The following is a 26,558-nucleotide window of genomic DNA, read 5'->3' on the forward strand; positions in this document are numbered from 1 at the left end:
TTTACCTTTTTAATTTTTATTGTTTAGTTCATGAGACGAAGATGACAATGTGAAACAAAATGATGGATGACCAAAGAAGAGAAGAATACTACAATAATGAGAAACATGTTTCTTGTTTCCTAAAACCATAATGTAAATTATTCTTTAGCAAATTCCTTTCTGTGTCACAACAAAACATTTGTATTTCAGAGAAACAGTCACTAGTTATTGGCACCATAATCTTAAAAAAAATCAGTGTTCTTTGCTATTTATTTTAAAGAATTAGTTGTATAAATCAATAAAAATGCAAGTGTTATTTACATTACAGGAATCTGCACACTGTATTTCTCTATGAATTTTTATTTTTAAACATACCAGCACTAACTAGTTAAAATACATTGCAAAACATATATTCTCCCATCTCAAGATATGTAATCAAACACATTCCACGACTTGTACCTGACAACAAATTATATACCCGATCCAACATGGGGGTACATATCAAAGACATTTAAATGCAGGTGCCAAAATTGGTCTGGAATACTAAAACAATCTGTTCCGTATTATCTCGTGATTTTCCTTGGACCAGGAATGAACATTGTGTTATAAAGTCATAGGATGGTTACTACAGACAGACTGTATGTCCCATCCAGACAGGATGACTTTATGTCCTAATGAAGTGGCTGTACATTCTGCCAGTCAGATCGTCTGCATTCCATTATCTTTGAGTAAAGATTCCAAGATCAGGAACATATCTGTAAGGCTTCTTCCTGTTAGGTCCTCTGAAGAAAAACAGATATCATTATTTAAACAGCTGCTGGGTTTAGCTGTCTACAGAATTAGCATATACATTTTATTTTAATACTTGTATATGTATCCATCAAGAAAAAATAATTACAGTTGCAATGTTCAGGTATCAGGTAATGTGGTGTAGCTCATACAAGTATGAATGAATGAAAGCATGAATGAATGCATGAATGAATGAATGAATGAATGAATGAATGGCTTAAAAGCACTACTATGTGGGGCTGACACTAGTATTACAAGTTTTAATGTTAAAATGGAAGTATTGAGAGAGAGAGAGAGAGAGAGAGAGAGAGAGAGAGAGAGAGAGAGAGAGAGAGAGAGAGAGAGAGAGAGAGAGAGAGAGAGAGAGAGAGAGAGAGAGAGAGAGAGAGAGAGAGATATATAGATATAGATAGATATAGATATAGATAGATAGATATAGATATAGATATAGATATAGATATAGATATAGATATAGATATAGATATACATATAGATATAGATATAGATAGATAGATAGATAGATAGATAGATATAGATATAGATAGATAGATAGATAGATAGATAGATAGATAGATAGATAGATAGATAGATAGATAGATAGATAGATAGATATAATATAGATATAGATATAGATATAGATATAGATAGATATAGATATAGATAGATATAGATAGATAGATAGATAGATAGATAGATAGATAGATAGATATAATATAGATATAGATAGATATAGATATAGATAGATAGATAGATAGATAGATGGTGGATTTGGAGATAGGCCGACAGAGAGACAAAGGGAGATCATTAAATAGGCTTTCTCTGTTGATCAATTCAAAAACATTAATAAATGTTGTTTAAACAGATAAATGCTGTATGGGTTAAGGTCATGGAGGAAGTTCATCAGATTGATAACTGAGATGTGCAATCATATGGCAAGAAGGTAACAAGGTCTCATAAAGGATTTGGTCAGAATGACAATGAAAGAGGAACCTGAAGGGCAATAGAAGAAATGGAAGTACTAGAGATTTAGTTCACCTGGCAGTTCTTGGGAAAACCTTTTCCTTCGGGATCTCCAGAGGTGCTGTCATATCATGTGACTCGGTCTCTAGGTACACATCGAAACACATCAACAGTCGCTGGATCTGATTGGACAGGAGCTGACCATGTGACCTTGGTTGAACCAGCTCATCATAGTATACATTTACCTCTTCTTCCAGTTCCTGCAATGAAGTGTTAGCGATATCCGGTGATTATCATCAGATCAAACATGCCTGACAACATTCGTATATAAGACTCCTACACATACGGTAAACGAGCTCACCCCTGTATCTTCTCATACAAACTATATCAAATTAAAACTTTTTAAAAACTAAAACCTCCTGCACTATTTTCTCAAAATGACCCAGTCACTGCTTTAGCCAGAGATGGGGAGAGCTATTGTCACTGTCCCCCCACCCACCCCTCATATCACACCTTTAATATTCAATATTTTCTGTCACCCCATAACACAATTCATAGGCATTGTGGTTGACTCCCTGCCCCAAACTACCTTCCCCCCACCCACCCCTCATATCACACCTTTAATATTCAATATTTTCTGTCACCCCATAACACAATTCATAGGCATTGTGGTTGACTCCCTGCCCCAAACTACCTTCCCCCAATCAACTACCCACCCTGCAATATAAAATATTGACTATGCCTATGGACCCAGGACCCAGGACCCTGAAAAATTTAGCTAAATATTCAGTAAATATGTAAAAGACCTCCTGTCCAGTGCTTATAAAATGTTTAGAGTCGACTCGAGACTCTAATAGTAAAAAAGTAAAGTTTGTTTTATTTAACGCCATTAGAGCACATTGATTTTTTAATCTTATCATAGGCTATTGGACGTCAAACATATGGTCATTCTTTTCAAAGGAAACCCACTGTTGCCACATATGCTACTCTTTTACGACAGGCAGAAAGGGATCTTTTATCTGCTCTTCCCACAGGCAGAATAGCACAAACCATGGCCTTTGTTGAACCAGTTATGGATCACTGGTCGGTGCAAGTGGTTTACACCTACCCATTGAGCCTTGCAGAGCACTCACTCAGGGTTTGGAGTCGGTATCTGGATTAAAAATTCCATGCCTCGGCTGGGATCGAACCTAGTACCTACCAGCCTGTAGACCGATGGCCTAACCACAACGCCAGTTCAAGACTCGAATAGAGTCCGAGACGTGAACGTCATGGCAACGCCATACAAATTATATGCGTGTGACGTCATTAGAAATTAAGTCTGGACTCTAATAAAAGTTTTATAAGCACGGGCCCTGGTGATCCATGTACATTGAAATAGCTATCACTAAAATAATGGGTGTCTGTGTGTGTGTTACGTTTTGTTATCTGTTTAGTATGATATCACAAACCTGAACGTGGATATCATTCTGAGTGGTCCTCTCTGACTTCCACCAGATGGTTACCACAAAGAGAGGAGGTTGTGCAGGGTAGTCAGGGGTAACAACAACCTGGGCCGTCAGGCGTGCTGAAATAAACCATATCAGTCAAACTATTACATCTCTTAACTGTACAATATCAGTTTTAAAGAGAAACGGTTGTGCAGGGTAGTCAGGGGTAACAACAACCTGGGCCGTCAGGCGTGCTGAAATAAACCATATCAGTCAAATTATTACATCTCTTAACTGTACAATATCAGTTTTAAAGAGAAACGGTTGTGCAGGGTAGTCAGGGGTAACAACAACCTGGGCCGTCAGGCGTGCTGAAATAAACCATATCAGTCAAATTATTATATCTCTTAACTGTACAATATCAGTTTTAAAGAGAAACGGTTGTGCAGGGTAGTCAGGGGTAACAACAACCTGGGCCGTCAGGCGTGCTGAAATAAACCATATCAGTCAAACTATTACATCTCTTAACTGTACAATATCAGTTTTAAAGAGAAACGGTTGTGCAGGGTAGTCAGGGGTAACAACAACTGGGCCGTCAGGCGTGCTGAAATAAACCATATCAGTCAAATTATTATATCTCTTAACTGTACAATATCAGTTTTAAAGAGAAACGGTTGTGCAGGGTAGTCAGGGGTAACAACAACCTGGGCCGTCAGGCGTGCTGAAATAAACCATATCAGTCAAATTATTACATCTCTTAACTGTACAATATCAGTTTTAAAGAGAAACGGTTGTGCAGGGTAGTCAGGGGTAACAACAACCTGGGCCATCAGGCGTGCTGAAATAAACCATATCAGTCAAATTATTATATCTCTTAACTGTACAATATCAGTTTTAAAGAGAAACAGTTGTGCAGGTTAGTCAGGGGTAACAACAACCTGGGCCGTCAGGCGTGCTGAAATAAACCATATCAGTCAAATTATTACATCTCTTAACTGTACAATATCAGTTTTAAAGAGAAACGGTTGTGCAGGGTAGTCAGGGGTAACAACAACCTGGGCCGTCAGGCGTGCTGAAATAAACCATATCAGTCAAATTATTACATCTCTTAACTGTACAATATCAGTTTTAAAGAGAAACGGTTGTGCAGGGTAGTCAGGGGTAACAACAACCTGGGCCGTCAGGCGTGCTGAAATAAACCATATCAGTCAAATTATTATATCTCTTAACTGTACAATATCAGTTTTAAAGAGAAACGGTTGTGCAGGGTAGTCAGGGGTAACAACAACCTGGGCCGTCAGGCGTGCTGAAATAAACCATATCAGTCAAACTATTACATCTCTTAACTGTACAATATCAGTTTTAAAGAGAAACGGTTGTGCAGGGTAGTCAGGGGTAACAACAACCTGGGCCGTCAGGCGTGCTGAAATAAACCATATCAGTCAAATTATTATATCTCTTAACTGTACAATATCAGTTTTAAAGAGAAACGGTTGTGCAGGGTAGTCAGGGGTAACAACAACCTGGGCCGTCAGGCGTGCTGAAATAAACCATATCAGTCAAATTATTACATCTCTTAACTGTACAATATCAGTTTTAAAGAGAAACGGTTGTGCAGGGTAGTCAGGGGTAACAACAACCTGGGCCATCAGGCGTGCTGAAATAAACCATATCAGTCAAATTATTATATCTCTTAACTGTACAATATCAGTTTTAAAGAGAAACAGTTGTGCAGGTTAGTCAGGGGTAACAACAACCTGGGCCGTCAGGCGTGCTGAAATAAACCATATCAGTCAAATTATTACATCTCTTAACTGTACAATATCAGTTTTAAAGAGAAACGGTTGTGCAGGGTAGTCAGGGGTAACAACAACCTGGGCCGTCAGGCGTGCTGAAATAAACCATATCAGTCAAATTATTATATCTCTTAACTGTACAATATCAGTTTTAAAGAGAAACGGTTGTGCAGGGTAGTCAGGGGTAACAACAACCTGGGCCGTCAGGCGTGCTGAAATAAACCATATCAGTCAAACTATTACATCTCTTAACTGTACAATATCAGTTTTAAAGAGAAACGGTTGTGCAGGGTAGTCAGGGGTAACAACAACCTGGGCCGTCAGGCGTGCTGAAATAAACCATATCAGTCAAACTATTATATCTCTTAACTGTACAATATCAGTTTTAAAGAGAAACGGTTGTGCAGGGTAGTCAGGGGTAACAACAACCTGGGCCGTCAGGCGTGCTGAAATAAACCATATCAGTCAAATTATTACATCTCTTAACTGTACAATATCAGTTTTAAAGAGAAACGGTTGTGCAGGGTAGTCAGGGGTAACAACAACCTGGGCCATCAGGCGTGCTGAAATAAACCATATCAGTCAAATTATTATATCTCTTAACTGTACAATATCAGTTTTAAAGAGAAACAGTTGTGCAGGTTAGTCAGGGGTAACAACAACCTGGGCCGTCAGGCGTGCTGAAATAAACCATATCAGTCAAACTATTACATCTCTTAATTGTACAATATCAGTTTTAAAGAGAAACGGTTGTGCAGGTTAGTTAGGGGTAACAACAACCTGAGCTGTCAGATGAGAAATAAATCATATGAAACTACTGTATCTCTAACTGTACAATATCAACTTTAAAGAGGAAGATGTTTAAGTTAGTCAGAGGTAGAAATTAAAATATTCATTTGTTTATGTGATACTAGAGATATGAAACCCCTTTAAAGACATATGAACTTATTACAACTATAACTGTACAATATAAACTTTAAAGAGAACAGATTGTGCAGAGTAGTTAGGGGTAACAACAACTTGAGCTGTCAGGTGAGAAATAAATCATATGAAAATATTAGATCTCTAACTGTACAATATCAGCTTTAAAGAGGAAGATGTTTAAGTTAGTCACAGGTAGAAATTAAAATATTCATTTGTTTATGTGATACTAGAGATATGAAATCCCTTTAAATGAATATTAAACTAAGAAACTAACCGGATCCTCGGTCCATGGTAACAGTGAAGAACATGTCGGTTTCCTTCACTAGTGAGTCCTTTATGACACCCTGGGCATGGGCCAAACAAGCAAAATCTTCATATGTGGTACGCTTCCACGATGTTACCTGAGCTATGATTTTAGCTGGAAACAGTTTGATGCAGTCACTACTCACTGGTATGGAACACCTTTCTGTAATGAGAGAAAAGCAAAGAATTCAGTAGATGTTCTTACTTTATTATTATATGATAATGTTTTCAATTCATAATGATTTCCAAGCAGAAATATATTTTTTTTTTTAACTTTGCAGTTTGTTTTACAATTTCTTTGTTCTTTTTAGCTGGCTGCCTTGAACAGGAGTGAAACTGTTAATCAAATATATCACTATAAAATAATTTAATACGGTTATTTCAAAGTGTAGGTGTGATAATTTTTATGTTACCGTAACAGTTTAATTTTTACAAATCTGTTGACAAGATGTATAACAACATATAAAATGATAAAGTAGCGTGGGGTCATTAGTATCGGAAGATGCCACAAACTGGGAAGAGGCAGGGGACAGTTATTAAATTATAACCGCTATGTCCAGTCATGCTACAACAATATTCTGATCACATTGTGTGAGGAATTATACACCATCTTGTGAACTTTCCAGAGAAGTGGTCAGAGTAGAAAATAAAATATTCACTAAAATCAATGTTTTGATTGTCATTCAACTGGAGAGACACTGCATATTCTGTCTACTTCAGATTCAAAGTGTGGGAAGGAGAGATTGCACCTCTCCCTCACCCCCCATCCACCCACTTCTGACCAACCATATGTACATGTTCCGTGTATGTACTGCATGCATTCACAAATACATGTCTGTGTCCACCATTTCCACATGTATACCAAGAATACCCATGCCTGTATACCCATCCATGAAAGCACATTGACAGAAATAAATTTTGAAAGAACACAGAACATCAGTCAGTTTAGAATTCTTGCCCATATTCACTACGATATTTCATCCACATCCATGCTCTGTATATTTGTGAAAAATCGCTAAAACATTATTCAAAATTAATGTACACATACACATATAGTGTGCGATTTTGAGGAGAGTCCGGGAGTCTGAGGCTCGCAAAAATAATATAGGACTCTCTAGCTTGGTTAGCATACAAGCCCACATTGCTCATAAAAATTATTTCTACAAATTACATTGATTCTTCGAAATGACACAGTCAACATGTATCTTAAAATCCTGGGAAACCACAGTCTTGAATAGTGATCTTTTCCATGGTTTCATGCAAAATATTTAGTGTATTTTCTGTTCTACTGGAGATGCATGGCAGGGCTCGCCGAGTTGGTGGTGGGCTCTAAAGATTTGCATTCAGTGAGTCCTTGTGACACTTAATTTTTTTTAAACCAAACTTGCACACTGACATATCACATACAGCTCGCGGGTAGCATGGAAACAAAGACATGGCAGACACATTATTTAAATAATTAACAGATTGATATACCGACAGATTCTCGGAAAACAGACAGGAAAAAAGTACATAAAGTCTCACCGAGTGAAGCGAGTTGTTTGAGGAGAGACAACCTGGCTCTGATCCGTCGTCTCAACTGTTTGATGGTCTCCTGCATGTGGCTGGCCGACACGGAACTCCTGGCCTTGTCCGACGGCCCGTCACTGAGGAACTGGAGGCCGCCAAGCCACTGGGCCCACATGTACGGTCGCCCCACCCGACTGATGTAGTGTGTGAACTCGTCCATCCTGACAACATCAACGTTTACATGTTACTCAAACAGGACAGAAAAGGAATGTATAACAATACACCTAGAGTTTTAATCTGTCTTAGTGTCAATCACACTGGCTACTCCTACTGTTAACTGCAGACTTGCACATAGCCTTTGATAAATCAGTCATGAAAGAAAGAATTGAGAGAGAGAGAGAGAGAGAGAGAGAGAGAGAGAGAGAGAGAGAGAGAGAGAGAGAGAGAGAGAGAGAGAGAGAGAGAGAGAGAGAGAGAGAGAGAGAGCGAGAGAGAAGAGAGAGAGAAAATAAGAGAGAATGAGAGACAGAATGTTGCCAACATTTTGGCCACTCTTACTGAATAGCAGCAAGTGATATTTTATATACACTTTCCAATAGACAAGACAACATATACCACAGCCTTCGTTATACAAGTTATGAGACCTTGACTGTGAAGGAAGCACAATGGGTTCGCCAGGGCAAACAATCCTATGATCTACTGCACTGTAGATGAGAGTGCTCTACCACTGAGCTAAATCCCATCCCCACCAGTCATAAAACACCAGTTGGCAATAACCTAATGGGTCCACCTTGTGGGATCAATCCTATGACACTGCACTCAAACAGACCTGCTCAACAGATAGTCATCCGACAGCCATCCAGCATGTAAACTCATCCATATATTACAGTGAAGATGATACTCACCCTAGTCTTTTCAATTCAAAATGGTTGGCTTGATTTGGAGAGGTGTTGCCGTGGTCACCAGGATACAGTTCATTAAGAATTGATTCTGCAGAGAGCAAATCACTGAAAAACAGAAAACAAAGCTTTCAATTTGATATAGTTGTGAAAAAAGGATAAACACAATTTTCATCAAAGATGATTTTTCATTTCCTGCAGGGATTACCATTTTCTGAAGACTTGTTTTCTGTTACCACAAACTGTGTACTATAAAGAACATACAGGAAATGCAATACTTAACTTTGAGTCATCATTTTAAGTCAAATATTTTACGTGTTGTAACATAAATACCAGATATTTCACCATATGATATTAAAATACCAATATGCTATTGTTTCATGGGATGAAAACTGAACTTCTTTCACCTGTACCGGGTATCTTTATTTTAAGGAAATAATGAGAAGCACGTACCCGCCTGAGATAGAAGACGTGATGGCATCTCCACTTGGAATAACCTTGACACTGACAGTGATGATCTGTAGAAGTACTAAGTAGTTAAACGTTAGCCTCAAACAACTTCCATCTGTGGAACAAAAAAAGAAATCCATTATACAGAATTAATTATGTATTTACGGAACATTTTGTTCAGTATGGCATCATGATTTGCTGTGGATGTTTCTTTTAGTTGACTAAAAATGTCGCTGATCAAAATTTTGAAACCAAAATGTTTCCAAGTATTGTGAAAATGTAACCGAGTAATGAATCATGTTCAAGTAAATAGACTAATATTAGACAGTATCAGACAGTATCAAACACGACTGACAATATAAATACTTTCTAATTGATGGGTGTATACCACAAGATAAAAACCAATAGATATAAATACTAGAACTCCATCACGTTCTAAGTTAATCACACAATGGGGTAAGGTTGCCAGTTTTGATCATAATATAACATGGTTCATACAAAAATTTCAAACCAAAATTTAGGGGCTTTTTATGGTCAATATAAGTAAAATTTAGGGACTACAACTTTGCTGTCCACCATTTGCAATGACCTTTGAACTCGACAAAATAATGTTTGAGAACTGTCCTACACATTTTCATAAACATAAATATGTAGAATCCACATAGGCATAAATATCTGATTCAATTCAGATAATTTTAGAATATTTAATTTTATTTAGTTTGCACTGAGATTGACGATGTTTTACGAATGAATCGTTGGTATTATATTGGCATTGTTTACACACCAACGTTCGAGCGAGCACAGAGATAAAAAAAAAGTAGATATTGATGTATTTTTGGCAATTTATTTAATGTTTCCGGAAGAAGAAAAATGTCTATCAATTTCAGGGTCTTTTGTGAACTTGCCCATAAAATATAGGGCTTTTTAGGGCTAGATCGTTAAAATAGGGACTTTTTAGGACAACCCTTCGATTTAGGGCCTTTCAAGTGTGTGAACCGTGTATAATGCATGCTTGACCACCCTAGTTTTGCACAAAAATTGTCATGTCAACAATACCCGATATACTAGTTCAAATCAAATGAAAGTAACTTCTTGGTCAGATGGAACGACACTTTTTGACAACAAATCCTGTCAACATATCTCACCAATGGCAAATATTGCAATTTTGAACTCTGACCGTTTGAAATGCTATTTGGTATAGAGCTACCATCAAGAGGATGACACGCTACCTTTACAGGTGATATCCAACACCACGGACAGTGGATGCTTTCTCAGAACCTTCTCTTTCTTGTCAGATTGTCGCGCCTCAACAGTTTTCCTTCGTCTTTTCTGGATAAAAAGAAGAAAAACTAAATTATATCCCAATAAAAACTAATATAAACACGTATAAGGTTTTAAAAAAAATACAGTGAAACTTCTCAAAAGCAAACCCTCAGTAAACCAAAATACCCTCCAAACTGAACTTATTTCATGGTTCAGTGTTTTACACAGCTTTAAACACTGAAATTAACCCCGGAAAACCAGAAATTCCTCTACTCTGAATACCGAATCAATTATCCTATGTCATAAATGATCAACACAGAATCTAAATGTTAAAATTAAGTCTTGACACTTACAGACTTTTTAGCTTCTTGCTCTTCCTGATCACTGTCACTTTCTTCATCTGAAAAAGACACAAACAGTAATTATATTTAACAACCAATTTATCAAGTAGTCAAATACTCTACTTTTCACAAAGTAGCAAAATAACCAATCAGGAAATGAGTATATTGATTAATTGTATATATAATAAATTATATATATATATTTGTGCAGAAAGTTAACCAGTTATACATACTGCTAGATAACAATATGGGTATCTATAAAAAAAAAAAAATATATATATATATACTCTTCAAAAAAAATCAGGGGAACTCTAATAAGAATTTACAATTGCCAAAATTGTAAGGTATATTAGCTGTGGGGAATGGTTATATGATAATAGTGAATTAATTTGGCAAACAGTACAACCAGTAGTTCAATATTACAGTAGGTTTTATGACCACCAAAGATCTTGAAGAACGATTGGTGTCAGAAGTGAAATTTGAAAGTTGAAGTTTTTTTATCAGTAAATCGCAAATTCAAACAATAAAAATGACTTAAAACAAAACAATAACAACTGTATGATCAACAGAATGAAAAAGATTGACAGAAATAATGTTCCACAGTGACCTTCCTGGAAATTGTCAAAATCAAGAATGACACTCCACGCATGTGTACGGGGCAACTGCGTGATAACTATGGAATGTATTTCGGAGTGTTGATAAACAGACCTAAACGTTCTTTACTAGGATATCTGAGGTCAAAACGTATGTTCGGTCTAATAGTTGATATTAACATTAATATTTCAGGTTCCCCTACTTTACTAGGATGTCTGTGGTCAAAACGTATGTTCGGTCTAATAGTTGATATTAACATTAATATTTCAGGTTCCCCTACTTTACTAGGATATCTGTGGTCAAAACGTATGTTCGGTCTAATAGTTGATATTAACATTAATATTTCAGATTCCCCTACATTTTTTGAAGAGTATATATAATAATAATAAAAAATAATAATAATAAAGAATGGAATACCCATGAGTCAGTGGAAGATTCTAGCCATGATTGGCAGGTGGAATGTCCAGACCAGTCCATTGGAAAACACAGATGAGGGGAGATACAATATGGATGAGGTCAGTTTACATCTTTATCATTAAGACAACTGAAGTGGTTTCTCACCTATTTCTGGAGCTGCTGAACTGTTAGAAGATTTGGCTGCATCCACATCTCCTTCAATAGTGACCTTCAAGTGTTTATCTGAAACAGTGAATCATTGAATTAATGTTTAATCACACACCAACACGAATCAATGAATTACTGTTTAACAAAACACCAGCATGAAAAAAAATATATATATTGGGTGTCAGAGATCAAGTTCGGGTGTAATTCTGGTGAAATAGTCACCCTATGCCACTGAACTTTGGTTTACTTACAAGGTATAAGGGCGAGGGCAAAATCCACTATGCGTTTGATTTTTTTACATCAAAGGTAATAAGGTCAGCATGAAAACAAGACCGAAAACACATGTTTGCCAAACAACTGAAGTGAAAGAAATCTAAAACAAATCATAGGCATAGTCCCATCATGTAAGGAAGCTGAACATGTATACATAGCACTATACGGCGTTCTCATTATGTGATTTGTTGCATCAATTAGTCGCATGCGGTTTGTTGTAGCCACTCAAATTGTGTGTGTGAGAAAAGTTATGTCATAAGATTCCCATGACATCACACAAAGCTAGTCAGTTTAAAAATATGTTGTGGGAAATGTTAGTGAACACAAATTTCCACTGAAATAAAGAAAACATGAATGCAGACAATTTACTCATGGTATCATGTATTATGTAACAAAACAATTATTGACCACATCAGGACATTAATTGGTTTTATGGACCAATAAAATCCGGATATTCTGACATGTTTACAAACAAACCAAAAACCTGGAGGTGACAAAACTGAACTTTGATTGGCTGAGAGCTTATGATTTGTCGTGAGAAATAGGACATGTTCTAATCGGTACGATTCCGACATGACTTGTCGTATACGATTAAAGTCATTCCTATTTAGGTGTTCTCACAATACAATTAGATCGCATGCGACAAGTGGATACGACTAATTGCATAATGAGAATGCCCATATAGTCAGTATGTGGTCTGACATTATTACTTTTCAATAAGAACCTTTTTTTTTCTTGCAAATCTGCAGGTGCAAATTATGTTTTCAAATATGTTCAGCATTTTATTACTAGTACTATTTTATGCAAATGTGACATTAACTTATATTTTATGTTTTGCCATTAACATTTAAAGGTGACAGTAGTCTGATATGATCATCTTTTCATTTCTTTTGTTGAAGTTATTGACAATTGTATGTTTGTTATGCCAAATAAGATTTGTTATTATGTAACAATTAAGCCGACTCATTCTTTGAAGTAACCTGTACTTACCACATGCCTCCTGGAATGCACTAGACTGCATATACAGGACATACAGAGGGTGGGGGAGGTGGTACGCTGTTTGATGTTGTTCTCGAATCTCATCGTATGGCATTCCTAGGTAATTCTGTACAGGCTTTGTTGCCTAAAAAACCAACAATGTACCACAATAAAATGAATCAGGGTGTTAAAATACAATGTGAACTAAAAGTACCATGATGAATCATGGGTTAAAACACAATGTGAACTAAAAGTACCATGATGAATCATGGGTTAAAACACATGATGAAATAAAAAACCATGAAAAATCAGGGATGATAAAACGTATACATCACATGATTGCATCCTTCTAGGCAATTCTAACCAAGATGATATTTCAACACATATCTTGCTCAGTTCAAACAAATTCAACACTTTCTTCATGATAGTATATAGAGAATAACTAGATAATGACATAGGATATTGGCTTTATCCTATGAAGGTAAGAATGGGAAATTCTGTTAGGCTTGTCATGCAGAATTTCTCATTTGGCCTGAACAGGATAAAACCAATATTCTACGTCATTAACTAGTTATTATCTTTATTAAGCAGACAATAAAAATAAAGGGGGAAAGCTATTATTTCTGTTATTTCAGCTACATTGTACCATGACCTAAAGGTCAAATGAGTGGTCTATACATGTATGTACATGACTTTGCTTTATCCGTCATCATAATCTGTCAATAGAAACAGTGGTTGCAGGATAAAACTTGATAACCTGTCCTTCATACCTGACCAAACAACAAAGTGTATTAACAACAGGTATATGACAGTTAATATGCAAATGAACAAACAACAAAGTGTATTAAGAACAGGTATATGAGTTAATATGCAAATGAACCTAATGTTTTTGTTCTGTAAAACTATTTCTCCAATGTTTAGAAATGTGTGTATATTGAGAGTAAATAAAGTGATCTTACTTGAAGTATTGATGAGAGCTTGGGCTGCAGACTTTCTAGATATTCTTCCTTGGTTGTGATTTCCTGTGAGATTGTCTCTTTGCTACTCTGAGATTCCTTCAGCTTGGTCGCCAACCTTTAACACACAGGACACATTCTATAGGAACAGGTTCAAATCTTTCGAAATTTAAACTTTGTTTTGTTTAATTACACCACTAGAGTACACTGATTTATTAATGATAACCCCTGCAATTAAGAAAATGTCTACGGCAAGAAACATCCCATGCCAAATAAAATTAAATGCAGTACATAGCAAAAAAGTACCACAGAGAATTCACAACTCTGCGACAATCTCCACAGGACTGTCACTTGCCGTGGGCAAATTTAAGGGTTTTAATAACCAGCTATTGCATGTCAAACATTTAGTCATTTTGACACACAATAAAAATGCATTATATTTTGTCATTAGCAGCATGGGATCTTTTATATGAACTTTCACTCGACAGGACAGCACATACCAGTCTGATATACCAGTCATAGGGAACTGGTTGGAACACAAGAACACAATGAGAAGTCCACCAAGGGGATTAAATCCTCTGTTCCTGCTCTATTAGAATATTACTCTGACATGCTTAGGAGAGACAAAACAATACATCTGTAACCTACTGATCGGTGTTGCAATCTACCACTTAATTTAAGAATTGAAACAAGATAAATAAAAACAAAAACAGATTTATCAAAGTGAAGGTGTGAAGAACACAAAAACAACAACTTACTGTTTTCTTTGTTCAAGCTCCCAATCCAGTCTGGCCAATGTCAATTGATGAGGATCGTTTTTAGTTAGTTTCTGTAATACACAAAAAAAAAAAACCACAATCTAATCATCATGTCCTGTAAACAGTCAAAACGAACAGCTTTATGCCTCAGAAGAAACTGGTAACTTCAAAGACAAACTATACAGGGCTAGCTCTGCCACTCGCCAAGTTCGACAAGTGCCAATTTAAAAAATAATTGGCACATTTTATTTTAATTTGAAAAAAAAAACATTTGTGTAATAATTGATATTTTATTGGAAAATACAATGTAGCTATAGGTTTTGCATTTTGGAGATAATTTGGTGAAATTTTCAGATCCACCAGAGCTAGCATTTCAATTTTCATATATCAAAAACAGTGTATACAGATAGCAGTTCTGATTCGCAGTAACAATAATTTCCATGGTTACTGTCTTGAGCTTATAAAACGTTTTTTAGAGTCCAGACTCAATCTCTAATGACATCACACACATACAATTTATATGGCGTTGTCATGACATTAGTCTCAGACTCTATAAAAGTCTCAAGTCTAGACTCTAAAAGTTTTATAAGCACCAGGCCAGATATCTCTAGGACTTTAACCTTAGTCGGATAAAACACATCACATGTTTGATTGATTGACTCATCATTTTCTATTTAATTATCTTATATTTTGTCTCTCACCAACACTACTGTAATCATGCTGTGGAAGTTTTGAAAACAGGTGGTCTAGATAATAAGAGTATGATCACTGTGCACTCCTAGGCCAATTCAAGAATCAGTTTCACATCATTCAAAAGTGTTTTTAATAAAACAAAACTAGTAATTTGGACAAGTATTCCATATTGACTTTAGTCCGGTTATGGCTAATGGCAAATAAAAATACTGTTTATAACATATACAGTCAAACATCGTTATCTCGATGTTGAAGGGACTGGACCAACATGCTCGAGATGTCGGTAGCTCGAGATAAACATAAAACTTTCCTGATGAAAATTATCCCAAACATAAATTTGTGTTTGCAAACTTAAATACACTAAATAGTATAGTCGTTTTGGTATTTTAAAATAACTCTTTTTTATGTGTGTGAATTTCTTCATGCTGACATAGTTACCAAGTATACCAAAATGTGCCAACATACAGGTGAACACTAATACAAACCAATCACTTCTCGACGTGGCCTTTGATTGCTTTGCAACTGTGGATTTAGACTTGTGATCTGTGCTAAACCTGCTAGTAGGTGGTCAGTTTTGGTTGTTTCGATCCAGTTTCTCACAACATCAAGAGCATTATTATAAAGTCTCCGCCGTAGTAGGTCGTTTCGGTTCGGCAGTTGTGTCATTATTATCAGTCGCATCATTGTCGTCGTCGTTGGGTGTTACGGTTCATGCACAGATTACTGTGTCAATAATGTTGTCATCATAGGTCGCAGTCTCACATGCTTTTTTGGCAATTGGTATACACAGTCTGCTTAATGGGATGTCGTCCGAGTTGTCTACACTGTCTGGTTCTGGCTGATCAGTTCTTAATTGTTTTCGGCATTCGCTACTTCTGACTTTGATTTGATATTCTGCTCAACGGCACCAATTGTTTTGAATTTCATTTCTATCGTCCTAACAATTAATTTTCGTTTGACGCCCTTTGTTTTGTTGGTGGGGTTCAACAGTCCGCTCTGAAGGGCCCGGACCTTCAACAAGTGGTTCATCTACTGGCATATTTTACTGTTTAATAATGCTAAACTTTGCACTGGTTTCATAAATTTTCTGTTACGTGTATCGATTCATTTATAATTAAATGGCGGAATTTTAGGGAAGAAGAATGAAATGACATATGAAATTAATACCCTAAGCATAAGTAAAAAAGGAGTCATTTTGTTTTATATATTTCCGAGTAAAAACCAGGAAAGTGCACCTAGGGACACCAAAATATGCTCGAGATAAGCCTCGTAATCGAGATTAGCATGCTCAAGATAACAGTGTTTAATTTGCATAGGAAAATTGCCGGGACCGGCACTGGACCTCAAGATACCTTGGCTACTCAAGTTTACAGAGGTCGAGATAATGAAGTTTGACTGTACATGTATTTCAAAAATATTTCACAAAATAAATATTTTATAAGAAAAAATATATTTCTATATAAAAATACTTAAATGATCAATTAATTTTTAAAAATAATAATAATAAACTATGACACAATATTTAGCACTGATGCAGAAATGTTTCAAGTAACAGAAGTATACATACAGGCCTGGAAATATCCACAGGAGCTTCTTTATAAAATTCTTCCACATCAATGAGTTCAATCTCTTCATCTTTCGATCTGTGTTACGAAAGTAAGAAGTCATTTACAAAAATACACTAAAAAACCAATTCATTTATCAAAATATTAGGAACATTTGCACCTCAAGGTTAAAGTAATATGGCATTCATAAATATTCAGCAAACTAAAAATGCATTTATCATTGTCAAACTGCACACCCTATTAAAGTAGCATTACCAATGTTTCTTTGTATGCATGTTTCACAGTGCATTTCAATTACTGATTATAAATATTTGTTAAAAATAAACATATCAGGAATTTGAGAATTATGAATTACAAAACACTCTCTGGACTGGTTCTGGTACTTAACGATAAATGAATGAGACAGGGCAGAAACCAGATAGTCAGAGGTTGTTTGTAATAAAACCTATGTATTGACTGTAACCCAGATCTAAGCTTTTCAAGTGACCGTGATCCACTGTATTCTAGACAATGTATTTGCACAACTTTACACAAATATTCTAGCTTTCGATTACTGAAATAATGATGAGTTATTTGTATTAAAATTGTTTTATCAATGAATCCAGTGATAAAAATAAGTGGTTTTCTAAAAGAAAAATAGTTTCTGAACTAAATGCACACTTACTTGAATTCCAGACATTTTGTTATCTCTTTCTGTAAATGCATTGCTTCGTACAGGAGATTCTGTAACTGTAGGTGGTACTGATCTATTCTCTGCTTGGCCTGCAAAACACGAGGTATAATTATATGCCTTGAGTATTAATTACCAGCATAAAGTGCTGACCAAACAGGATAAAAAACCACCCATCTAGCCCAAAATTATTTTGAAAAATCACCTGCCTACAGAAGTATTCTTGTAACCATGTAAAATTGGGAATATAAAACGAATAGCTTTTAAATATAGACAACTGAATCAAAATGAGTTGTTCTCAGATAAAAACAGCCTGAAAAAGCTGCATACTGGGTTATGCCAAACAATTACATGTAACCTTTTTAATATTTTGCATCACCTGTAAAAACCATGTTTATGATGTGCTACATTTATTCTGTAAATTTTATGACAAAATGGGGTTATGTAAAACTACACCTGAACAAGTGCCAGATGAATAAAACAATCTTTACAACAGGTTTGCGAGGTTTTTAAACTAACAGAATATAATAATAAGAGCTAAAATCAGATAAATAATTTTCTTACCTCACTAGTTGCCTCTCGCATTTTTCGGCACCGAAAATGTGACAACCTGTTCAACTTTTTCAATACAACAAACTGCAGGCTTGCATCAATTCGTTTATTTTCTATTTCAGAATCCTGCAAGAAAAAACAGGAGAAGTTATGTCCAACCATTACAAGGGCCTACAGCTTCCAATGTCTGCCATACAAAACAATTTAATGTAGCAAAGTTATATTATATTTTTTATTTTACACAAAGATTTTTTTTGTTTCACACCATCACTAGAGCACATTAATTGTTTAATCATTGACTGAATTGGATGTCAAACAACTGACAATTTTGACATATTGTCTTAAGAGGAACCCACTACATTTTTCCATTAGAAGCAAGGGATATTTTACATGCACTAAGACATAAACAGGATAGCACATACCAGTCTTTGATATACACCAACTTTCAACCACTATTCCATCATGCCATTACAGACATTCAACATGCACTTATATATTGATTCTATACACTTTTTTTTAAATTAGTATTAAATCCCACACTAATCATACACTTACAGTGTCTTGTTTCGACTTGAGCTGTTTGATGTCCACAATTGCCTGTCGGATGTTGCCACAGGCAGTTTTAAAAATATCCAGGTCCTTGTCTGGGTTTCGAGATGCAGCCTCCTCTTCTTCAGCATGGAACTGTGCAATGTGGAATTCCTACAAAAGAATTAGAAAATCAGATAAATGTTTCAACATGCGATATATATGACTTTTTCAATCAATCTCCTCACATCACATAATACTTCGTTTTTGCTTAACGACACCACTGAGCACATTGATTTATTAATCATTGTCTAGTGGATGTCAAACATTTGGTAATTTTTACATATAATCTTAGAGAGGTAACCCACTTAATTTTTGCATTAGTAGTAAGGGATCTGTTTTATGCACCATCCCACAGACAGGATAGAACATACCATGGCCTTTGTGGTGCACTGGCTTGAACGAGATATAGCCCAATGGGCCCACCAACAGGGATCAATCCTAGACCGACCATGCATCAAGCAAGTGCTTCACCATGGAGCTATGTTCCACCCCTAAATAAGAATGTCCTTAGTGGATGGTTAGGATTGCTTCACTGTAACCTCACAGCATTGTACAGCAAGGTGTTGTATACAAACAACTATTTAATTTGTCAAATGAATGCTCCGATATCCAGTGTAAAACCGAAAGTTGAATTTGTGTGCTATGTTCACGATGTAAAGATGGACTAACTCTGTTATGAAAACTTCGTGTCAGTTTGCCCCCAAAGCATTTTCAGTTCACCATGCAAAAGAATCCTTTTCACTCCCACTTGTGGTTTAGTGTGTCTGTATTCGAACAACAAGGAGGAGAAATCAAAATTACAGATATTAACATGCCCCTTCTCTCAAAAGACTCCCCTCTCCCCCATTAACCAGGTCCAGGGGTGAGGGAAAAGGGTTACTAAAACAGGACAACAAACACCTTGTTTATATACAGCAAGAAAATATATTACATGCATATAACGCGAAATTTGATTGTCTAATCAAATCAATTTGAGACAGTAAAACCTGCATTAACATGCCGCAAATTTGGGGCATTCCCCAAGAGCCTATTTACATATTCATATGCTCATACATACTTTAAAATGTCACTGTTAAAACTTTTCTGAAGCAAAATGTGCGTCCATATAAATTTTATGTATCTGTCCCCAGATATTGATAGAGGAAACCCGCTGTCGCCACTTCATGGGCTATTCTTTTCGATTAGCCGCAAAGGATCTTTTATATGCACCATCCCACAGACAGGATAACAAAAATATGCCAGTTGTGGAGCACTGGCTGGAATGAGAAATAGTCCAATGCCGGGCATAAAATTTCATTTCGTTTGTGCAAAAACTATAATCGCTCGTCACAAAATGTAAACTGACGTGTTTTGGCTAATATAACTATTTTTGAAATAAAATAATAAGAGAACAGGACTAGCTTTGCAGGTGTGAGAAAAAAACAATGTATCCGTTTGAACTCGACATTGCAGTCAATTACAAAGTCGGCACTGTCATTAGAAGTATCAATAACATTTAGTAACATAGTCGCACGTTTATTTGGGGAATCCCCTTTTAGTTTTTTTACATCGTATCGGCTTTTGACAAATGACGTCACGACTTACTAAGAGCTGTATTCATAACGTCTGGCACTTTGGTACGTTACGCTAAAATTCAGCTCATGAAAGGAGCATTGAACAGCGGTTTAAGATACATGTACATTGTTGATATATATATATATATTTTAAAGATATGTAATAAATACAGAACCTCACATGTTATTTTCGCTTCATATTTATTGCACACGTTTATTGTGAGCAAGAACATACCACTCAACTGATTGGCGGTGTCGTGGTAAATATTCATTGAAATATATGCATTAATTCTGAAACATGTATTGTAATGAAAACAAGTACAACCCTTGCTAAATCAATTTATTAAAATATGACATACACAACGAAGAAAATAGTACGTTTAATAAGGGACTTTAAAATAACGAAGTGGAAATTAGAACATGATGAAACACGTGAGTTGCAGCATCGATCAAGGATTCGCAGAACTTCGAGTCTTTCCGTTCAGACACGGAAGCTCAAAGCTTCTGGGAAATCCCTGTTTCGTTAGACTATTGTCTGGCGCCAACAAGTACTCCCCTGTAACAGAACCGATGGGGTAGTGTGCTGAAATGTAAATGGCAGCTTTCAAGTTAGTCCCAGCATACCAAATAATAATAATAATTTAGTATTTATAATAAAAATTTGGAGAAAAGCTACAAAAATCGCCCTTCTTAGATTCTCATTTGATTACCGTTGCCGGTTAAACTTTTCATTTGTATCTGAACCACTGAAGAAAATTGTTTGTGCAATCTCTGAAACCACACAAACGACATCGTTGTCAAATTTTATGCCCTGCCAATGGGCCCACCGACGGGAATCCTAGATGGATAGCACATCAGGCGAGCACTGTAGAACACTGAGCTATGTCCCGATCACCTTGTAGAAAGACCTATTCATTATTTTGCCCCTCAGTATCTGGTACAAAACAATTTGGTAAGCTGACTCATCTTTTATCTACTGTTAGTTAAAATGGAGATATTGTCGGTCTGACATTCATGAGTTTTTGTTTTGCTTAACCAATCAAACTTTTAATATTATTTTAATAAAGATACTCAGAAAAATAATAAAGATTTTTTAAAACTGATCCTTTACTGTGGGATAACATTCTTTTGTTCTTTTTATATTTATTTTATTCTTCATCAAATGCATAGATCGCACTGATATCGCCAGGTGATGAAAAGTAGTTTTGTAAAAGCAGTGTATATATTATTTGGCACCCAAGATAAATAATTTTCATGATGAACACTACCACTTCCGTTGTTGTAAATAAAATTTAAAGTTTCTAATATTTAATAAAGAATTGCTGAATAAACAAATGATAGTAAGTAAAAATCATCAGATACGACCAAATAAAGTGAGGATAAAATATCTGACGAAAATTAGTGGACACAAAAGACAGAATGACCATTCTGATCACACGCCACACATTTGGTGCCAAATAAGTGGGGGGTTTTGTTGGAGATTGCCAAAACAATATAAATAAAATGGTTTTATTTCTCAAATATAACTTAATTATAAGTTTTATTGTAGTGTTTTCCCTAGCTTGTTTTAGCATGGCCCGGCACCATGCCTCAATAGTGTAGTGCCATCTTGCCGTAATCAGCACCATGCTGCCCTGAGATTAAAGAAGCCTTTTTCCAGTAATTAATTCTGAAATTGCCTTTATAAAACACAAAAAAAGGTATTATTAATTAATAAAATATGCCTTTTATATCTTTTGCCATTCATTATTAAAGCAAACACATAAATTACATTATGTTTATTTCTATTAATTTTTTTCTATTTTTAATGAAATACAAGTGCCCCGAAAATGCTAAAAATGCCCCAGTCTAATTTGATGTCTAGTGTGCTGTGCAGAATAATCTCAAGATGTTTTTCAGTGTGGGAAAGAAAGTGTGCATTTTGAAATAGCAGAGCTGGGTGCTGTATTATATACTTTAATAATATACCGGCCTCGGTGGCGTCGTGGTAGGACATCGGTCTACAGGCTGGTAGGTACTGGGTTCGGATCCCAGTCAAGGCATGGGATTTTTAATCCAAATACCGACTCCAAACCCTGAGTGAGTGCTCCGCAAGGCTCAATGGGTAGGTGTAAACCACTTGAACCGACCAGTGATCCATAACTGGTTCAACAAAGGCCATGGTTTGTGCTATCCTGCCTGTGGGAAGTGCAAATAAAAGATCCCTTGCTGCTAATCGGAAGAGTAGTCCATGTAGTGGCGACAGCGGGTTTCCTCTCAAAATCTGTGTGGTCCTTAACCATATGTCTGATGCCATATAACCGTAAAATAATGTGTTGAGTGCGTCGTTAAATAAAACAGTTCTTTCTTTCTTTATATACTTTAATAGGAAGTGTAAAAATGAAGAGGGGTGGCGGAAAAATAAAGATGGGTGGCTTAAATAGACCAACGAGAACACTGCTATCCTGTAAGTTTAGTCACAAACAGTTTCTGTTATTCAGACACATAGGAAGTGAAAGACATGCTAATATATTAAATACATATACTATCACTAACCCTAACCCTAAAACCCAGCCTGAATGACCTGAATGCTGGAATATTCGGAAGTATTGCCGTGGAGGGGAGGGAAGGGTTGTCTGAAAATATGTTTTTTTATTAAATAAATTATTTGGATGGGGGAGTTCATCAAGATTAACTAAGTGCTTGCACTTGTAGACAAAGTTAATCTTAATGATCTAAGGTCGATGACAGTCACTTTTCGCACCCTTGTTTTGGCTTCGTACACAGTAAATAAAACATATCCAACAGTAATTTTTTGATATGATATATTTGACAAAAGGTACTTTTTTTTATTTCATTCATCTTTCGAAACTTAAATTAATATTTTGTCCAGAATTATGAAAAATAACAAAATACCAACCTGTAAACAATATTGGCCGCTTGTTATAGAAATCTGACAGGGATCAAGGTTAGTAGACTAGTTTTTATTTTAATAAGGCGAAGCATTGCACATAATAATATAGCTAATTTTTAATTTGAATGACGTCACTTTGAATCGCCTTACAATAACCATACACTGGGTACATGACGTTTCAGTTTTAAAAATGCTGGGAAAATTCCAATGCAAACATGCTATTCTCGGAACCGGCATGACGTCACACGGCTAGTTACCGATCATCCGGGTCTTTGGGGGTGAAGCAAAGCCTTAGTGATTACTGTATTACATCTAGAATAAAGTTTTCATATTAACCTTTTGCATGACTTGCATATTGTCATTTATTTTCTGTAGCCAACACATAGTTGCAGCATGTCTTATGAGTATTATAGCAGCTTGGTTTGACATATAACAGAAGCGAACAACGGGAATCTGAATTAGTACAATATATATTTTTTACCTACGTGTTTCCGTATAGCTGGTATGTCGAAGGGACCTGACTAGAGGCAGGTTGGGCAAAATATAATTTTTTGTTGATGCAATTTTCAGGTAATATTAATTATAAATTTTAACAACTTTGAAATAATAGGATAATTATTAATATTATAATAATTATGATGTGGGCTACAAAATATATAATGTGTTTGTATAATAATAAAATTTGTATGCATGATTCAAGATAATTATTTTTATGATATAATTAAACAATTGCAAATATATTGGTGTTGTTTATATCTAGTCAGTGGATATTGCAGATATGTTCTTGTTCAGTCTTGGGCTGTATTGGAATTGTTATTGCAATTAAAATTTAAGTAATATGTACAAAAATAATTTTTCATAAGATAAGGTGGAGAAATGAGATAGAGGCAATTATCATGACTGTTAGTAAACTGATCTGTATCAATATGCCTTCTGCTAGACTACACATATTTAACCTAAGTTGCTTTTAACCAGGGTTAAATTACCTCTTGTATAGATGCACTTATGTAGAATATTCAAGGGAAATGTATGAATGAGATGGTTAAATGCAATATTATTCTCCATGTAAAACAAATATCTGATATGGCAGATGACCATTCATTTTATTGCAGATAATTGCTGAAGCAGATTGTGTGCACACACACACACACACACACACGCATAATCCGAAGAACTGCAGAATACCATAAAACGACATGTAGATGCAAAAAGGTAAGTCCTTTAACTTGAACAGAAACAAAATCTACAAATGTACCACAACCAACAAATTACATTGATTCATAATGGAGTAAATTAAAAAAAAAAACCCCAGAAACATGTACATATGTGTGTGTGTGTAGGTGTATATATATATATATATATATATATATATATATATTACACACATGTATGCGTATGTATGTATTCGAGATACAAGTATACCTTTATTGTTTAATACATTATAAATTTGGGCTATTACACGTCCGCAGGTACAATATCTGGAGTTGGGTAGGGGGCAAAATCTTGAGTAGTAGAGACAATTTTGGGAGGGGGAGAAGCCATATTTATATATAAAGTAGAAGAAAACCTATATTTTTGTACTGCATGCCTGCTACAGACATTTGCACACAATTTTTTTTTAAATAAATTTAAAAAGAGAACTTTTACAATAACTTATATTGTGTGTGTGTGTGTAATTTAACTGCATATACTTTTATTTTAAAAATTAAATAAATAAATAAATGTAGCAGCCGAAGATGGCAAAATAAATACAAGTATAGAGAATGTACAATCAACTCTAAAATTAGATTAAATGAAAAATGAAGACCACACAAATTTGATGATAAAAAGAGTACTCTTTATTCAAGAACTGGATGCATCTGGGTTTGTTTTTGTTTAGTTTTTTCATGGAACTAGATGGAATTGTGTATTTTATTTACAATATAATGTGGAAATGTTATTATTGCACATGCTTTAACCATTTTGGTTGCTATTAACGTTGGTTATTGTCGACAAGCAACAACATTAAACTCAACGTAGTCGCATTCTGTGTGGGAAGCCATGGCATTGCATCAAGTTTGTCACGTTTTAGTGCCTCTACCCAGAAGCGCCGTCTGGCCTCTTCTCTTCGAAATTTGTAAAACGATATTTTTTTTAACATCAAGTTATGGTTTATGCAGCCAACTGCACAACATGTTTTAGGCATCGTGGCTGTTAACTGTTGTAAATGATCGACTGAAGTTGACTAAATGATCGACTGAAGTTGACTAAATTCACTATCAAACCATACGTAACTAAGGAGAAGCCTCACTGCGTCACGTGATAAACAATGGGGGATAGGGCCGAAGTACCCATATGTTCGGTTCCGAGAATTGAAATTTTTTTGTTTGAACATTACTAATCATAATGCATCTGAATGTGTTTCAAAAAAATCTTGTGATTAAATTTTTTTAACTTTTACGAAATATGGATTTCAAGTGAAATTACGGTAAGATATGCTATATTTATTGTGTACGAACCCAAAACAAGGGTGCGAAAAGTGACTGTCGTCGACCTTAGAAGTTAGATGGGGGAATGCATCTCATTTGCCGGCTTTTACTCGCCTACTGCCTAGGCCTTTAGCAAGTTTTAGTTTAGATAATCTCGATTTACCCGTGTTGGCACACTGTCTGCAGTTTTTGACTTTTTGGTCTCTATTACTGATGGAGAGGAGTCCGCTTTGAGAATTCTCTTTTTCTTCTTTTCTTTCTCCCCATCTTTGATTATTGGATTGGACATTTTTCAATTTTTTTCAATAAGACTGGTACTTCTTGATAATGACTATTTCCTATTTCCGTGAACCGCTTTATCATTTGATTTCCTTCGTGAACCTTTGAGCACTGCCAATTAGGAAGTAGATAAATATAAATCCCAAAAGGTTGAACATTAGGTACTTTGCTCGCATCACGGTACCGGCTCCAACCTAGAGCCAGTTAACAACTCAGTGGGTAGGTATAAGACCTCTCATACCAACTACTAGTTAAAAACTAAGCATGTACTAACCCACTGTCCTGGACAGACATCACAGACAGCTGCACGAGTACCCAAGACAGCGGTCTTGAACCTTAATTACATATAATCATAACATTACGTGTGGAAGAGAGACACTTACAATGAGAGACAGCGACATACCAGAGAGCGAGAGAGACAGACAGACAGAGAGAGAGAGAGAGAGAGAGAGAGAGAGAGAGAGAGAGAGAGAGAGAGAGAGAGAGAGAGAGAGAGAGAGAGAGAGAGAGAGAGAGAGAGAGAGAGAG

At 35.8% G+C, this 26,558-nt stretch overlaps 1 protein-coding gene across 2 annotated transcripts; it reads right to left on the reverse strand.

The window, feature by feature from the left end:
- LOC121367523 (THO complex subunit 5 homolog A-like) lies at positions 1-26,076 on the reverse strand. 2 transcript variants are annotated; one of them, XM_041491748.1, is made up of 18 exons: positions 25,915-26,075; positions 18,802-18,948; positions 18,259-18,372; positions 17,689-17,786; positions 17,027-17,102; positions 14,767-14,837; positions 14,012-14,126; positions 13,065-13,197; positions 11,799-11,876; positions 10,656-10,702; positions 10,269-10,368; positions 9,043-9,154; positions 8,596-8,697; positions 7,706-7,911; positions 6,153-6,344; positions 3,180-3,295; positions 1,804-1,988; positions 1-761 (listed from the first exon to the last, which is right to left on the reverse strand). In XM_041491748.1, exons 1-18 carry the CDS (start codon positions 26,038-26,040, stop codon positions 698-700), a joined length of 2,082 nt encoding a protein of 693 aa, XP_041347682.1. In that variant the 5' UTR covers positions 26,041-26,075; the 3' UTR covers positions 1-697. The 2 variants fall into 2 exon arrangements, with proteins under 2 accessions (XP_041347682.1, XP_041347683.1); XM_041491749.1 differs by lacking the exons at positions 1-761; positions 1,804-1,988; positions 3,180-3,295 and adding an exon at positions 5,580-5,634 and having other exon boundaries at positions 25,915-26,076.
- Positions 26,077-26,558: the final 482 nt, after the last annotated feature.

This window comes from Gigantopelta aegis, chromosome 3 (assembly GCF_016097555.1).
Source record: "Gigantopelta aegis isolate Gae_Host chromosome 3, Gae_host_genome, whole genome shotgun sequence".
NCBI classification, from domain to species: domain Eukaryota; kingdom Metazoa; phylum Mollusca; class Gastropoda; order Neomphalida; family Peltospiridae; genus Gigantopelta; species Gigantopelta aegis.

What these genes read in the sequence shown, in the direction of transcription:
- LOC121367523 (XM_041491748.1), bottom strand. Translation starts at nt 26,040, where the DNA reads ATGTCCAATCCAATAATCAAAGATGGGGAGAAAGAAAAGAAGAAAAAG. An exon ending in CAGACAGTGTGCCAACACGG is followed by an intron (nt 18,949 to 25,914) that starts GTAAATCGAGAT and finishes ATTCTTTTGTAG; the next exon opens with GAATTCCACATTGCACAGTT. An exon ending in GTTGGATATCACCTGTAAAG is followed by an intron (nt 9,155 to 10,268) that starts GTAGCGTGTCAT and finishes TTTGTTCCACAG; the next exon opens with ATGGAAGTTGTTTGAGGCTA.